We start from the raw sequence: 15,287 nt of genomic DNA on the forward strand, positions 1-15,287 counted from the left end.
AGGCCCTCATTGCCATACTAGGCACCTCCTGGTGCCTAGTACGCCTCTGCTTGTTCTGCTATCTGCTCGCTAAATATTTCATGTCGAAATTAGTGGATTCTTGTTAGTTGTTTAGCCTTGATCGAACGGACGCCGGCCGGCAGTTTCATTAATTATTATTAACATTCCGTCAAGTTCAAGTGAGTGCAAAGCACTGAGTTTTTTTCAACTTTCAAGGTAAATATACAGGCTGGACCAAAATGTGCGTCAATGCTGGCTCAAGTATTGAGCGAACAGTTGAGGCTCCAAATTGTGTGCGATTTATTTGCTCCTTGAAAAGAGGTTTCCACACCTGTAGATAGGCGAGCTGGCCATGAAAATGGTAGGCAATAACGAGGTGAAAGCAACGTTTGGGTTGACGGTATCTGCAACGCTCTTCCAATGAATTTCTTCATCAGGGTTCAAACCAGACGCTGTAATAATTAGATGAAAGTTCGAATAACTTTTGGTGTTAGAAAACTGTTCTATTGCCAAGGCGACAGCCGATAAGACGTGCTTTATCTAGTACTTAGGTACATAAAACCAAAATTTTCACATTAAAGTAAACAGTGCTAGAATGTGTGGAAAGCACGTGAACAAGCATCACTGCTTCTTTATTTCACTAGCACATCCTAGAGCCACTTCAAACGGCTTGAAAACCGTCCTTTATTAAACAATCCTTCTGACTCCAAAGGCTCTTTACACATCCATAATCAAGTGAAAATCCTGGGACAAAATGTTCTGACGTAAAATCGCTAATCGCTGAATATATTTGCGCTTCACCAAAGCAAATTGCTCGAATTGTACTATGTGTTTGCTTAGCTCTTAGGTTCGGCTACTCGAGAGATGGAACTTTTCAATATTGGTTTATCCGAGTATGAGATTCAAGGAGCATTCAGCTCCTATACCTAAGTATTCTTCACCTATTAAGTCCGTCAAAGCATTTTCAACTGTAAAGCGAGTGGCTACTCAATGCCAGACCCATCGGAAAATCACTAGAAATATTCGCAATTTTCCACTTTCCATTGACCGAAGAAACGTGTTGTCCTTATCAGCTGCCCACATACTTTCAGCATGTTATCGCATACCGTTTGAGTGGCTGTTCTATCACTACAGCACTTAGTGTGGATTAGTTCTTGGAAAATAAAAAAAGAGGCGCAATGGTTTCGGTTCCAGTTGGTGCCAGACAATTAGTGCGAGCGGTAGCATGAGTTCAGTTGGAAATCGGGAACTTCAGTTGCGTTACCTCTACATTGATAACAATAGTTGAGAGCCGGCCTAAGGAACGAACCGATTTCTGAAGACATGGAGAACCTGAAAGATGCGGAAGCGCGAAAGAACCGAACCACCACGAATCCTTATGCAAAAGCTGGGATTTTCAGCAAGATGACCTTTGCGTAAGTACCACGGCTCTTAGGAACAGTAACAACAGTAATTATTGTCCAATTTAATTTCCCAGTTTAATATCACAGACTTTTTACTTATTATTTTGTATCTTCGAATTGAAGCTATTGAAATAATTCAAAACGATTCGTTCACACCAACCGCTACAAGTTTGAAAAGAAGTGGTTTCGATAAAAACTCAAGAGGGTCGTTACGTGCATTCATATGTTGCAAATTATCTTTAATCTGGCAGTAATTTGTTAATTACTACTTCATTTAATGATTTCCGACGCTAATTTTACTCAGCACTCTAAGCAACGTCATCATTTATCTCCTCCTCTCAGCCATTCCACTTAACTATTCATTAATTCCTTCATTTTCAATGCTTTAAAAAAATCCTACCTCCGCCACTGAATTCGGACACGCGTTCCAATCATTACTATAGCTGACTAGTCTAGTTATAAACGCGGAAAATTACACTGCAACGAAAGCACCGGCTGACTTTTGAGAAGCTTCCAAATTTTACCCAACACGTTTAGTGCAGGAGACTAGATTTGCACCAGAAAAAATTCAAAACTTCGCTACTGAAACAACGAATTTGTAAAACCTTCTACAATATATAACTAAGCACTGCAGCTACACATCTGGAAAGTTTCCCTAAAATGCAAGCACTAGCTAATATTCGACAAGTTTTAGAAACTTTACCCAGCCGATTTAGTGTAGGAGACTCGCACTTGCATCCGAAAAAAAATCAAACCTCCGCCACTGAAGCAACCAATTTATAAAAACTCCTACAGTATATAACTAAGCACTGTAGCTACACATGTTAAAAGTTTCCCTGAAATCCAAGCACTGGCTAATATTCTACAAGTTTTCGAAACTTTACCCAGAAGATTGAGTGAAGGAGACTCGCGTTTGCATCTGAAAAAAATTCAAACCTCCGCTTCTGAAACAACGAATTTGTAAAAACTTCTACAGTAAATAGCTAAGCACTGTAGCTACATATGTTGAAAGTTTTCCCAAAATCCAAGCACTGGCTAATATTCTACAAGTTTTCTAAACTTTACCCAGCAGATTGAGAGTAAGAGACTCGCATTTGAATCCGAAAAAAAAAATCGTACCTCCGCCACTGAAGCAACCAATTTGTAAAAACTCCTACAGTATATAACTAAGCAAAACTAAGCAATGTAGCTACACATCTTAAAAGTTTCCCTAAATTCCAAGCACTGGCTAATATTCTACAAGTTTTCGAAACTTTACCCAGAAGATTGAGTGAAGGAGACTCGCGTTTGCATCTGAAAAAAATTCAAACCTCCGCTACTGAAACAACGAATYTGTAAAAACTTCTACAGTAAATAGCTAAGCACTGTAGCTACATATATTGAAAGTTTCCCCAAAATCCAAGCGCTGGCTAATATTCTACAAGTTTTCTAAACTTTACCCAGCAGATTGAGTGTAAGAGACTCGCAATTGCATCCGAAAAAATCCAAATCTCCGCTACTGAAACAACGAATTTGTAAAAACTCCTACAGTATATAGCTAACCATTGCAGCTACACATCCTGAAAGTTTCCCTAAAATCCAAGCACTGGCTAACATTCTACAAGTTTTCGAATCTTTACCCAGCAGATTTAGTGTAAGAGACTCGCATTTGCATCCGAAAAAAATTCAAACCTCCGCTACTGAAACAACGAATTTGTAAAAACTCCTACCGTATATAGGTAACCATTGCAGCTACACATCCTGAAAGTTTCCCTAAAATGCAAGCACTGGCTAATATTCTACAAGTTTTCGAAACTTTACCCAGCAGATTTAGTGTAAGAGACTCGCAATTGCATCCGAAAAAAATCCAAACCTCCGCTACTGAAGCAACGAATTTGTAAAAACTCCTACAGTATATGGCTAACCATTGCAGCTACACATCTTGAAAGTTTCCCTAAAATCCAAGCACTGGCTAACATTCTACAAGTTTTCGAAACTTTACCCAGCAGATTGAGTGTAGGAGACTCGCATTTGCATCCGAAAAACAATCAAACCTCCGCCACTGAAGCAGCCAATTTGTAAAAACTCCAACAGTATATAGCTAAGACAAGGTAGCTACACATACTGAAATTTTGGGATAAATCCATAAAGCCGCTGCTTTTTCAGAAGCTTTCAAAGTTTGCCCAGCAAAATCAAAAGACCTTCGGCCTCTACCAATTAAGGAAAATTTTCGTAGGCATTAGTGATGGGTTAAACCTCCATCAAATCTGTGATACGCGAAAGCGAGCGCTAATCACCAAGCTTTAATCAGCTGATTGTTAAAAAAGAACCAGCCATTGTTCTACTAGCACAATTGCTTTAACCATTGCGATAACCAACACATGTCTTTGGTCAACACTCGAGCATTTCGTCGTATTTGCTTGGTGCTATTAATAGCTGACTGTGGTTATCTCCATTCCAGATACCTGCTCCCATTGTTCTACAAGGGATACAGACGTGGCCTGACCGAAGACGATATCTATCCCCATTTGTCCAGCCACGACTCGAAGATACTGGGCGAAAGACTGGAAAAGCAATGGAACAAGGAGCTGAAGAACAGCAAAGACCCATCCTTATGGCGGGCGTTTGCCAAAGTGTTCGGCAGGGAGATGATGACCTACGGCTTAGGAATTTTGATGTTCGAAATGCTCAGGTTTGAAGCGCTCTTCCCCAGTCATCCACCAGAACTGCACTGAACGTGTTTCAGACTGACGCTGCCACTGTCCTTGGCCAAACTTCTCGAATACTTCAACCCCAACTCCACCACGACCTTCAACGAGGCTTGCATTTATGCAGGCATCATCGGGGGCACCACCGTAGTCCAGATCACCATCATCCATCATTCAATGTTTCACGTTTTCCATCTGGGCATGCGACTTCGGGTAGCAGCAGTAGCCTTAGTCTACAGAAAGGCCATCAGATTGAGCAAGTCGGCTCTGGCCGAGACCACTATTGGCCAGATGGTCAATTTAATATCCAATGATGTGTCTCGGTTTGAAATGTGCACTGTTAATGTCCACAATATCTGGATCGGGCCCATTCAGCTGGTGGTGCTTCTGTTTCTGCTGCTGTCCTACGCTGGATGGACTGGCTTGATTGGAGTGGGGGTGCTGCTGTGTATCATTCCGTTTCAAAGTAAGTTCCATATTGGAGGTTTGCCCAGTATATTCTACAATGTTCTGGATAGTCTGGATGGGGAAGAAGACCTCGTTGTACCGGCTGCGCACCGCCATCAAAACTGATGAGAGAATCCGGCTAATGAACGAGATCATCAGTGGAATGCAGGTGATCAAAATGTACACCTGGGAGAAGCCTTTTACCAAAATCGTGGAAATCGTGCGAAGGTACCACTCAACGCTCCATAGCCTAGCCTGATAATGCAACCTTGATAACTTTTCAGACTGGAAATGAACGAAATTCGCAAAAACTCCTTCCTCAAAGCCATCCATCTCTCCTTCAACGTCTTCCTCACTCGGACATTGATCTACAGCTGCGTGGTTGTCCATGTTCTACTAGGCAACAACGTGAATCCCCAATACATCTTTGGCCTGTCCTTGTTCTACGAACTGCTCAGGCAATGTCTAAGCCAGGCCTTTGCTCAGGGCGTAGCTCAGGTGGCGGAAGCCATCATTTCCACCAGAAGAATCAAGGAGTTTCTGCTCTACGATGAGCTGGAGCCTGAGTTCACCCTCATATCTTCAAGCGGCGACAAAAATCAGAAAAGCGGCCTTAGTGGCTCGATTTTGGTGCAGGGCTCGGTGTCGGACAGCTCACAACCCATTGGCGTGTCTTTGGAGAATGTCAGCACCAAATGGATCAAATCCCACGAAGAACTTGCGCTAAAGGGCATCGACTTTGAAGTGAATCCTGGAGAATTGGCCACCATTATCGGTAAGCTGTCCGGGATCAAATTGAGTTGATGGTAAATTAGTTGATTTTCAGGCAAAGTTGGCAGTGGCAAAACCACCCTGCTTCACGTCATCCTCAAAGAACTTGAGGTGACAGCAGGCAAGAGAAGAATAAACGGAGTGATTTCGTTTGCCTCTCAGGAGCCTTGGCTGTTCGTCGGCACTGTAAGGCAAAACATCCTCTTCGGCCAGGACTTTGACGTGGTAAAATACCACGAAGTGGTAAGAGTTTGTGCTTTACAGCGCGACCTCAAGCTCTTCCCTCATGGCGACCGCACCCTCATTGGCGAACGGGGAGTGTCATTGAGTGGCGGGCAACGAGCCAGAATCAACCTTGCCAGAGCCGTATATAAAAGCGCGGACATTTACCTACTGGACGACCCATTGTCAGCTGTAGACGCCCATGTGGGCAAGCAAATCTTCAAAGAATGCATCGACGGCTACTTAAAGGACAAATGCGTGGTGCTGGTCACGCACCAGCTCCAATACTTAAAAGACTGCAAGAAGATCTACTTGCTAAACGACGGCTCTGTGCAGCACTCGGGCACCTACGAAGATATCAAGCAAGGCGGCAAGGACTTTAAAGTCCTGCTGGAGGAGCTGAAGAAAATGGAGGAAGAGGCGAAGAAAGAGGAGGAAGTGAGGAATCGCAAGCGCACCATGTCAGCCAAGTCAGGTAGTGGCAGCCAAAGCATCAAGCTGTGTGAGTACTTGATGTGACCAAGTTTTTCAGTTGCTGAAGACAGTACTGCTCTGGAGGAACCAACTTTTGGAAAAGAGGACAAAATCGACGGCAAAGTAACATGGGGCATGTACAAATCCTATCTGCTAGCCGGCGGCAGCGCATGCAAGCTGTTCTTTATGGGTTGCGTCTTCATTTTCTCCCAAGCCCTTGCCAGCATGGTCGATTACTTCCTCAGCGTTTGGTACAACTGTCCTATCAGCTGCTAAGAGCGTTTAGCTTTAAACCCGTAAACTTCCAGGGTCAATATGGAAGAAATGAAGCAAGCGCGCAACATCACAGGCGAAGTCAATGACACCTTGATCGACAGTCTGGATGATTCCCAGTACACAGTCTTCCAGAAGTTCTGGTTCGGTTTTCTAACTGACGATGTTTGCCTGCTGATCTACACTGGACTTATGGCCGTGGTGATTCCGCTGATCGTTGGCAGAGCCATTTATTTCTTCAACTGGTTTGTCAGCGCTTCCATCAACCTGCACAACAACATGTTTTCGAAAATCGTCCATGCCCCGATGCGCTTCTTCAACCTGAACCCATCCGGGCGCATTCTGAATCGCTTCTCCAAAGACATAAACATGGTGGATGAGTATTTGCCGGTGACCCTTTCCGATACTGTTCAGGTAAACGCTTTCCAGTGGGGAGTTTTGGAGTTTATTGGCCCGAAATCTGTTGTAGATCGGCTTGATGATTGGCGCCAATATAATCGTGGTGTCCACAGTGATTCCTTTTATTCTGCTGCCTACTGGGGTGATTTTGGTCATTTTCTACCTCATACGAACAGTTTTCATCGCAACCAGTCGCGACATTAAGCGATTTGAGGCATTGAGTAAGGGTTTAGCTGATAAACCCGAAAGCAACAGGTAAAATGTTTGTGTTTCAGCTCGAAGCCCCATCTACTCGCACCTGACAGCCTCCTTGCAAGGTCTGACCACCATCAGAGCCTTTGGGGCTCAAAATATGGTCAAACAGGAGTTCGATAACTATCAAGACGCCTACAGTTCTTCCTACTTTATGTTCTTGGCTGCCAACCGATCCTTTGGCTATTGGCTGGACTTGCACACCTCGATCTTTGTCACTTTGGTGACTTTCAGCTTTGTGCTACTGAAGACTGGTGAGTTAATTTGCCAAAAAAGCAATCAAATCTGATCGATGGCGGTTTCAGATTCATATGGAGGTAGCGTGGGTTTGGCCGTCACGCAGGCGATCAACTTGGCTGGATGGTTCTCCTTCGGGATTCGACAATGGAGTGAAATGGAGAACACGATGATTTCGGTGGAGAGAATCAAGGAGTATGCGGATGTGGTGCCTGAAGCTGATGCCCAGGCTCGGGAGCCTCCAGCCAGCTGGCCGCAGAGCGGAGAGGTTAAGTTTGTAAACGTGGGGCTTCGCTATGGGGACGGTGAGCCCTACGTGCTCAAGCAGCTGAACTTCTCCATTAAAACCAACGAGAAAATTGGCATAGTGGGGAGGACGGGGGCTGGAAAGTCCTCCATTATTTCAGCCCTGTTCCGACTGGCAGATATCGATGGGCAAATCCTGATTGACAACATCGATAGCAAAACCATACCGCTGAACAAACTGAGGTCCAGCTTATCGATAATTCCGCAGGAGCCAGTGCTCTTTTCTGGAACGCTTCGCAAAAATCTGGATCCTTTTGACGAATACAACGATCAAGTAGGTTTTCCAAACCAACTCCCTCTGGTCTGTGGCCGTAACTAATCAAATTGCAGACCATTTGGAACGCTCTGGAAGAAGTCGAGCTCAAATCAGCAGTGTCCGACCTGCCGCACGGCCTGGAAAGCCACATGTCGGAAGGTGGCTCCAATTTCAGCGTAGGCCAAAGACAGTTGGTGTGCCTGGCCAGAGCGATAGTTCGCAGAAACAAAATCCTCGTTCTGGATGAAGCCACAGCCAGCGTGGATCCGCACACTGATGGCCTGATCCAGACCACGATTCGAAAGAAATTTTCAGGCTGCACTGTGCTGACGATAGCGCACAGATTGCACACGATCATGGATTCGGACAAGGTGCTGGTGATGGATGCGGGCCGCGCGATGGAATTCGATCATCCCCACAAGTTGTTGGAGGACGCAAGGGGCGTGTTCTATTCGCTGGTGCAACAGACTGGAAAGGCCATGGCTTCAAATCTGGCGGATATTGCGGCCAAAGTATGTAACAATACTGGGTTATTAAATGGATTGTGTTTTTTTTTGGGTTGTAGAACTACCAAGATTCTAGAGCAGCTGAGGATTGAGGCTGCTGTGATCACTCGAATACGCGCTCCAGTGGAGGTGCCGTCCAGAACAAACCAGGAGACTTATATTAATTATGATGTTTAATGTAATGTTAATTATAGTAATTATGATATTGATTGATAAATGCGTCTAGCAAAGTGACTGATTGTTTTTCTTGACCACTTGGATTGGCAGAGACTTTTTTGCAAATAAAATGAAACTTTGTTGTTTTTACAGTTGGTTTCGCGTTAATCGGTAGTAAAATCGCCTTTAATGTCACTGACGCTGACCCGGATTTAACTGAGAAATATTCCACTTTTGATGTCGCGTGAATAAAAATCAACTTTCAAAATACGTTAATAGAATACTCACTTTTGAAAAAGTTCATCGTCCCTGAATCCGGTTCTGCAGTAGTCTGGTACTTATAGCAAGGCCAGAAGCAATTTCAAGGCAAAATCTGAAAATAGATGATGTTTTATTGATTTACTGCCTGGCTTGCGCTTTATTGTGCTGATTTTCAGCTTTAAACGACCCGGAAGTAGAGTAGAGGAAAGTGAGAGTTTGAGTGGAAATTTGAGGTTTAACATCTGTTACCCTAAATATAACAAAAAGTAAGTGTCATCACTAGAATCTCACATGAGCACCGTACTTAAGACGTTTGAATTTACATGCTTTTTGACTGGAATTTTTTTAGCTTCGCTTTCTAGGATATTTTGGGCATTTCCCGCATCAACCTCCAGAAATTCATTCATACAAAGCACTATGAAAACAATTCAATCATCTCAAATTGTTGCCAAAAAATCTTCAAAAACTTTAACCCTCTTTTGTTGCAAGGTCACTTTCCCTAACAACTCCCCCCGATATTTGACACCAATTTTGAATCACCCTGTACATATGCAGGCATTTTCCCTGCACTTTGCACATACCCACTCATTTATGCACATATTTTGTTAGATAATATTCGTGAATGTTGGCAAACAATCAAACATAAAAGCATTTAGAAGAAGATTAAATGTTGTCCTTGATGTGAAAGCATTTTGTAATGTTGCGCCACATTAACCCAGTTGATTAAGAGCCTCAAGGCTCTTACAGGACAATAGGTTTTCACATTCAGCAGGATTTGCTAATCAACTGAGTGTAACCGGTTGAGAGTGGCAAAACACTCTCAACGTGCTTTTGTTGGTTGCTAATTCAAATCTACGCGGACCTGATAACAATACTTTCATTTGCCCAGATATCTTATTTCAACATGTTTATCGGGCAAATAGCGACAGCCTATTAAAGTACCGTTGACATTGACTGGGGTCAAAAAAGCTCACTGCTTCCTCAGACGTCTATAATCGTTGACGATGGAGAGCCAAAAGAGCACTGATCTGCTAGGGAAAAGCAAACCCCACCCTTATCGAAAGGCCAACTTTTTCTCAAGGATGTTTTTCACGTAAGTGCTCCTTTAACTTAACCCAGCAATCGTTAATCAACAGTTCGATTCAGGTGGCTGTTTCCACTGTTCTACCAAGGCTATCACAAGGATCTGTCCGAGGAGGACCTTTATCCCAGCCTCAGGCAACATGATGCGACCTTCCTGGGCAATCGCCTCTCTAGCGAATGGGAAAAACAGCTTCAAACCAAAGAACCCTCACTTTGGAGGGCGCTGTTTGCGGTGTTTGGATGCGAGATGGCTTGGTTGGCGTTGTTGCATCTGTTCATTGAGCTGGTTTGCAGGTAAGTCTACAATTGGGGGTTCCAATAGTAGAAGGCCATTGACCTTAATGGATGCCCCGGGAGTTGAAAAGTTGGATGAAAAAATTGGCGTTGATCCGGAGAGGATGCTTAAGAAGTCACTTGCTTGAAGGGTGTTAACTCCCCTCTTTGATCAAATTTTGCTGGATTTAGCACCTGAACTAAAGGGCTTGCACCGAACAGGATTATGATATGTTTTTGATAAAAAACTGCAAATTTGCATATGATTTTAACCTCTGCTCGGAAAGTTTAGGAACACGCCAATGAACCCCAGCAGCTTTTTGGCATTTTACTACTGCATTTCTTGGGCGCAGCACAATATGCAAGTCCTCCAAAAAGCCTGGACTGTTTCCCTACAATGTTTCAAGTCCCGGGTCCCATTAAAGTGAACCACCCCATTTGGAACGTTTTTCCTTTTGTAGGTAGTACGCTTTTTACGTTAGCCTCGATACGAAATCACCCGACATAAGAAACTCTGTCTGAGTTAATGCTACTCATTTAGAGCAGCACTTGCTGCTTCTCGCCTCAGACGGTTTGTATTGTAAGGTAACTCGCCAGATGGCACCAAAGGTAAACCACTAGGTTATCTTTGATACCATCAGCCTTTAGAACTATTGGCAGGCGTTTGCTGATGTGAAATGCATAATTGGTGGCTTTTAGGCTGTCGCAACCGCTAATCCTCGCCCAGCTGTTGCAGTACTACGAACCACACAGTACAATGACCAGAAGGGAGGCCTTTATATACTCCGGCCTGATGGTCGCATCGCCAGCTCTTGTTATGATATGCCAGCACAATTTCATGTACTACCAGTTTGTGATGGGGGTGAAGATAAAGATCGCCGCCACTGCTCTGGTCTACAGGAAGGCGCTGAAGCTGAGCCGATCTTCCCTAGCTGATACCAACGTGGGTCAGATGGTGAATCTGATCTCCAATGACGTTTCGAGATTCGAGTCCGCAGTCAGGCACATCCACAGTCTATGGCTGGGGCCCATTGAAATCATCATCATCATTGTGCTGCTCTACTTCTACGTTGGCCTATCTGGAATGACTGGGATCATTGTGCTGGTGCTTCTCATTCCCCTTCAAGGTATGTGCAGAATCGCATAGAAAACTCCTCGAGTTATTCATTGGTGTTTAGGTTTTTTCGGCAAAAGGATATCCAGCCTTCGGCTGAACACTGCACTAAGAACGGATGAGCGGATCAGGCTGATGAACGAGGTGATCCAGGGAATGCAAGTGATCAAAATGTACACTTGGGAGAAGCCTTTTGCCAAACTGGTGGAAATCAGTCGATGGTAACTTTGTTGCACTAAACACTTCAAATATATAATATAAAAACGCAATTTGCTTCAGGAAAGAGATGCAGCAGATCCGCAAAAACGCCACCATCAAAGCCATCGTCTACTCCTTTCAGCTCTTCACCATCAAGGTGGCCATCTACTTATGCATCGTCGTTTTCGTGCTAACAGGGAACGTGCTAAACGCCCAGTTCGTCTACGTGGTTACCTCCTTCTACACCATCTTGCGGCCGGTTGTAATCAAGCGATTTCCTGATGGAGTCACTCATGTAGCCGAAGCCCAAATCTCCGTGAGAAGAATCAAGGAATTTCTCCTACGTCAAGAGCTCGACTGGGATTCCAGCCTGATGGAAGTTGAGAAGAAGCCTGGGGATGTGGAGCAGTCAAAACCAATCACCTTGAAGGGAGTGTATGTAAAGTGGAACCAGAAGGTGGACGACTACTCGCTTCAAGACGTGAACATGGAGGTTTCGCTTGGAGAACTAGCTGTAGTCATTGGACCAGTTGGAGCTGGAAAAACCACGCTACTTCACACCATCCTACGGGAACTGCCTCCGCTTAGGGGAGCGGTGGAAATCAACGGCTCAATTTCCTACGCCTCTCAAGAGCCTTGGTTGTTCATGAGCAGCATCAGACAGAATATTGTCTTTGGGCAGCCGTTTGACGCTAGACGATATGAGGAAGTGTTGAAAGTATGCGCATTGGAGCGAGACCTAACACAGCTTCCTTATGGAGACAAAACCCTGGTTGGCGACCGTGGCATTACTTTGAGTGGAGGTCAGAAGGCCCGAGTCAACTTGGCTAGAGCGATTTACAAAGAAGCCGATATTTACCTACTGGACGATCCCCTGTCCGCTGTAGACACTCATGTGGGCAAGCACATCTTCAAAGAATGCATTCAGCAGCATTTGAAAGACAAATGCGTTGTTCTAGTCACGCACCAACTGCAGTATCTGAGAAACGCCCAGAACATATACTTGATGGATAGTGGGACCGTCCACACCTCGGGCTCATATGAAGAACTGCAAAAGTCCACGCATGATTATGCGAAATTGCTAGTAGAGCTCAGCAACAAGCCGGAGGACGACAGTGATAACTCCGAAGGCACAACGGATGATTTGAAAAAGCGACTGGCAAAGCAGGAGACCAACAGTGGACCTAAGGTGAATAAAGAGGGCCGAGCCGTAGGGAATGTTGCAGTTGGAGTCTACAGGGCCTACTTCCAGAATGGTGGCCATTGGTGCTTTGCTATGGGAATTTTCGTCCTCTTCATTGCGGCCCAAAGCATTGGCAGTCTTTTGGACTACTTTGTTTCCTGGTGGTAAGTCCTCGACGGAAAGCTAAGACTTTTCTTTCTACTAGTTACTTCCAGGGTGAATGCTGAAGCAATTAAAAAAATCCAAAAAGAGCTAGATAGTTCGAACAACACGATGTCCACCTCATTTGTCCAAGACATGTGGCTCAAGTACATGACCACTGACCTGGCGCTGATAGTCCAGGGTGTGTTGGTGCTCGCGCTCACAGTGTTTGCGATTGTTCGCTCCGTTTGCTTTGTGCGGTTTGCCTTGAAAGCCTCCACCAACCTGCACAGCCGGATGTTTGGCAAAATCGTCTACGCGAGTCTGAGATTCTTCAATCGCAACCCAGTAGGGCGGATTTTGAACCGATTTTCTAGTGACATGAACCAGGTGGATGAAACGCTGCCTTCTACTATGCTCGACTGCTTCCAGGTGAGTTTTTCTGTTCTCTATCGTTAACTGGTTTTCAATCGAGTGTTTCCAGAATGCTCTGGCCGTGATTTCCACTACAGTGGTGGTGGCAACAGTGAATCCATGGATGATCGTCCCCAGCACCATAATAATGGTGATCTTCTATGGCATGAGGGTGGTCTACATTTGCACCAGTAGGGACGTGAAGCGACTGGAAAGCACCAGTAAGTAGCAAGATTCAGTTAGGGATGGAGGTTCAATTAAGGCCTGAATTGATGCCTTTATAGCAAGAAGTCCTGTTTACTCCCATTTGGCCGCCTCCCTGCAAGGCCTGACTACCATCCGGGCCTTTGGGGCGCAAGAGGTGCTGCGCAAAGAGTTCGAGCAGCACCAGAACAGGAACAGCTCTAAGTCGATTTTGTTCATTGGAGTGGGGCGCAGCTTTGGCCTCTGGCTGGACATGGGCTGCATTCTTTACATCTTCTTCGTCACCATGAGCTTCCTGTTTGTCCAAACTGGTACTAGCAGCCACTTTGTTCACTTAGGCTTTATTCATGCTTTGGGCCTCTATTGCAGATACCCTAGGAGGATTTGTGGGGCTTTCCATCACACAATCGATGACTCTCACTGGAATGTTCCAGATGTGCATCCGACAGTGGAGCGAGCTGGAGAACTTGATGACTTGCGTGGAGCGCATCAAGGAATACGTGGACATTGTTCCTGAAAGTGACTCCGGCCACAAAGATCCTCCCAGGGATTGGCCATCATCGGGAAAAATCACCTTCAAGGACCTGAGCATGCGATATGCGGCAGAGGAGCCTACGATTCTCAAAGGCCTCACTTTCACCATCCAAGATAGGGAGAAAGTTGGGATCGTCGGCCGCACGGGGGCTGGAAAGTCTTCCATTCTGATGGCCTTGTTGAGGCTGGCTGAGAACGACGGGTTGATTGCCATTGATGACATTGATACTCAGAGTGTTAACCTGGAAAGGCTGCGCTCGAGCATATCCATTATCCCTCAGGAGCCGGTGCTGTTTTGCGGGACGTTGCGCAAGAATCTTGATCCTTTTGATGAGTATTCGGATGAAGTAAGCAGGAGGGTGATGATATCTTTCAGAGCTTAGCAGCAGTTGCTTTGCAGGTGCTCTGGAAGTCTTTGGAGGAAATCGAGCTGAAGGACGCGGTAGCTGACCTGCCCCAAGGCTTGGAAAGTCACATATCTGAAGGCGGCACCAACTTCAGCGTCGGTCAGCGACAGCTACTGTGCCTGGCCAGAGCCATAGTTCGCAACAACAAAATTCTGGTGCTGGACGAAGCGACAGCTAATGTGGATCCCCAAACCGACGCCCTGATCCAGCTGACCATTCGCAAAAAGTTTTCCAACTGCACTGTGCTGACGATAGCGCACAGACTGCACACGGTGATGGATTCGGATAAAGTCCTCGTGATGGACGCAGGAAACGTTGTGGAATTTGGAACGCCCTTTGAGCTGCTCCAGAATGTGGATGGTGTCTTTACGGGGATGGTGGAGCAAACTGGACGCGCCATGGCTGGAAATTTGCATTTCATCGCCCAAAAGGTGAGTTCAGTTAGATGCGGACTGAAAAGCGGATGCGCTGTGTAGCGTCGCCTTCGCTATTCTGTTCTGAAGGGGACACCATTTCGCTTTTTGGGCCCGCCAAAACTTCGACAGTATAGAAACTTGTTGAAAGTTGTTTGGTCTATTGGTAATCTGCTCCTTATCATGTGGAGGAATTGCAGAAGATTAATTTTTTTTCGTTGTTTCAGACCTATGAAAACCAAGAAGTCGCCTCCATTAATGGATTTTAAGAGATTTCTATTGTTTTGTTCAGTTGTTAGACTTCACCATATTCCCCAATAAAGCGCCATGCTGCGATTCCCTTGCTTTCTTAATGAGATGATTAAAGTCAGTTTTTGCTTTTTCTTCATGCCTTTCAGCGTTAGTAGGTGGGTATATATTAGTATCGCATGTGCCTCAGGGGAGGATCCAGCTTTAGTCAGGGTGGCGGGGTTACGTAGAAAAAATACAGTCTTCTGTTGTTTATGAAATTAGAAAAATGATCGTCGTTTTGTGCAAGGGTGGCGCAAGATTATTGCAAAGTTTCATGTTTTCCGTCTCGTTTTGCATGTTTCTCGGAAGCGAAATGAGCAAGAACGCTCGTTTTTACATCATTCCAGAGATAACTAAATGGCCTTTATTCGAAGTTTCTCAA

At 45.1% G+C, this 15,287-nt stretch overlaps 2 protein-coding genes across 8 annotated transcripts; both read left to right on the forward strand.

Annotated features, from left to right (window-relative positions):
* The first annotated feature begins 88 nt into the window (after nt 1–88).
* LOC109534728 (probable multidrug resistance-associated protein lethal(2)03659) lies at nt 89–8,467 on the forward strand. 3 transcript variants are annotated; one of them, XM_048662588.1, is made up of 14 exons: nt 89–216; nt 1,195–1,415; nt 3,844–4,074; nt 4,129–4,556; nt 4,609–4,765; nt 4,822–5,312; nt 5,364–6,005; nt 6,063–6,255; nt 6,313–6,691; nt 6,747–6,897; nt 6,952–7,182; nt 7,234–7,745; nt 7,802–8,239; nt 8,293–8,467. In XM_048662588.1, exons 2-14 carry the CDS (start codon nt 1,324–1,326, stop codon nt 8,323–8,325), a joined length of 3,978 nt encoding a protein of 1,325 aa, XP_048518545.1. In that variant the 5' UTR covers nt 89–216; nt 1,195–1,323; the 3' UTR covers nt 8,326–8,467. The 3 variants fall into 3 exon arrangements, 2 of the variants coding, with proteins under 2 accessions (XP_048518545.1, XP_019756053.2); XR_002171660.2 differs by lacking the exon at nt 89–216 and having other exon boundaries at nt 459–1,415; nt 8,293–8,406; nt 8,439–8,467; XM_019900494.2 differs by lacking the exon at nt 89–216 and having other exon boundaries at nt 459–1,415.
* Nucleotides 8,468–8,773: 306 nt separating this feature from the next.
* LOC109534760 (probable multidrug resistance-associated protein lethal(2)03659) lies at nt 8,774–14,950 on the forward strand. Of its 5 annotated transcripts, XM_019900539.2 has the most exons (12): nt 8,774–8,916; nt 9,540–9,743; nt 9,797–10,027; nt 10,706–11,133; nt 11,185–11,341; nt 11,400–12,665; nt 12,717–13,074; nt 13,127–13,277; nt 13,341–13,571; nt 13,630–14,141; nt 14,195–14,632; nt 14,842–14,950. In XM_019900539.2, the coding sequence occupies exons 2-12, from the start codon at nt 9,655–9,657 to the stop codon at nt 14,881–14,883; spliced, it is 3,903 nt and encodes a 1,300-aa protein (XP_019756098.1). In that variant the 5' UTR covers nt 8,774–8,916; nt 9,540–9,654; the 3' UTR covers nt 14,884–14,950. The 5 variants fall into 5 exon arrangements, with proteins under 5 accessions (XP_019756098.1, XP_019756100.1, XP_019756101.1 ...); XM_019900541.2 differs by lacking the exons at nt 8,774–8,916; nt 9,540–9,743 and adding an exon at nt 10,468–10,615 and having other exon boundaries at nt 9,942–10,027; XM_019900542.2 differs by lacking the exons at nt 8,774–8,916; nt 9,540–9,743 and adding an exon at nt 10,468–10,591 and having other exon boundaries at nt 9,942–10,027.
* The last annotated feature ends 337 nt before the right edge of the window (nt 14,951–15,287 follow it).

This window comes from Dendroctonus ponderosae, unplaced genomic scaffold, assembly GCF_020466585.1.
Source record: "Dendroctonus ponderosae isolate FM_Combo_2020 unplaced genomic scaffold, Dpon_F_20191213v2 Dpon_F_20191213_11, whole genome shotgun sequence".
Classification (NCBI taxonomy): Eukaryota; Metazoa; Arthropoda; class Insecta; order Coleoptera; family Curculionidae; genus Dendroctonus; species Dendroctonus ponderosae.

Excerpts from the sequence above, each read along its gene's own strand:
- LOC109534728 (XM_048662588.1), top strand. The coding sequence starts at position 1,324 with ATGGAGAACCTGAAAGATGCGGAAGCGCGAAAGAACCGAACCACCACG. Across the intron at positions 5,313-5,363 it reads AGAATTGGCCACCATTATCG|GCAAAGTTGGCAGTGGCAAA; the intron begins GTAAGCTGTCCG and ends GTTGATTTTCAG. Across the intron at positions 7,183-7,233 it reads CTTTGTGCTACTGAAGACTG|ATTCATATGGAGGTAGCGTG; the intron begins GTGAGTTAATTT and ends TGGCGGTTTCAG.
- LOC109534760 (XM_019900539.2), top strand. The coding sequence starts at position 9,655 with ATGGAGAGCCAAAAGAGCACTGATCTGCTAGGGAAAAGCAAACCCCAC. Across the intron at positions 12,666-12,716 it reads GACTACTTTGTTTCCTGGTG|GGTGAATGCTGAAGCAATTA; the intron begins GTAAGTCCTCGA and ends AGTTACTTCCAG. Across the intron at positions 14,142-14,194 it reads TTGATGAGTATTCGGATGAA|GTGCTCTGGAAGTCTTTGGA; the intron begins GTAAGCAGGAGG and ends GTTGCTTTGCAG.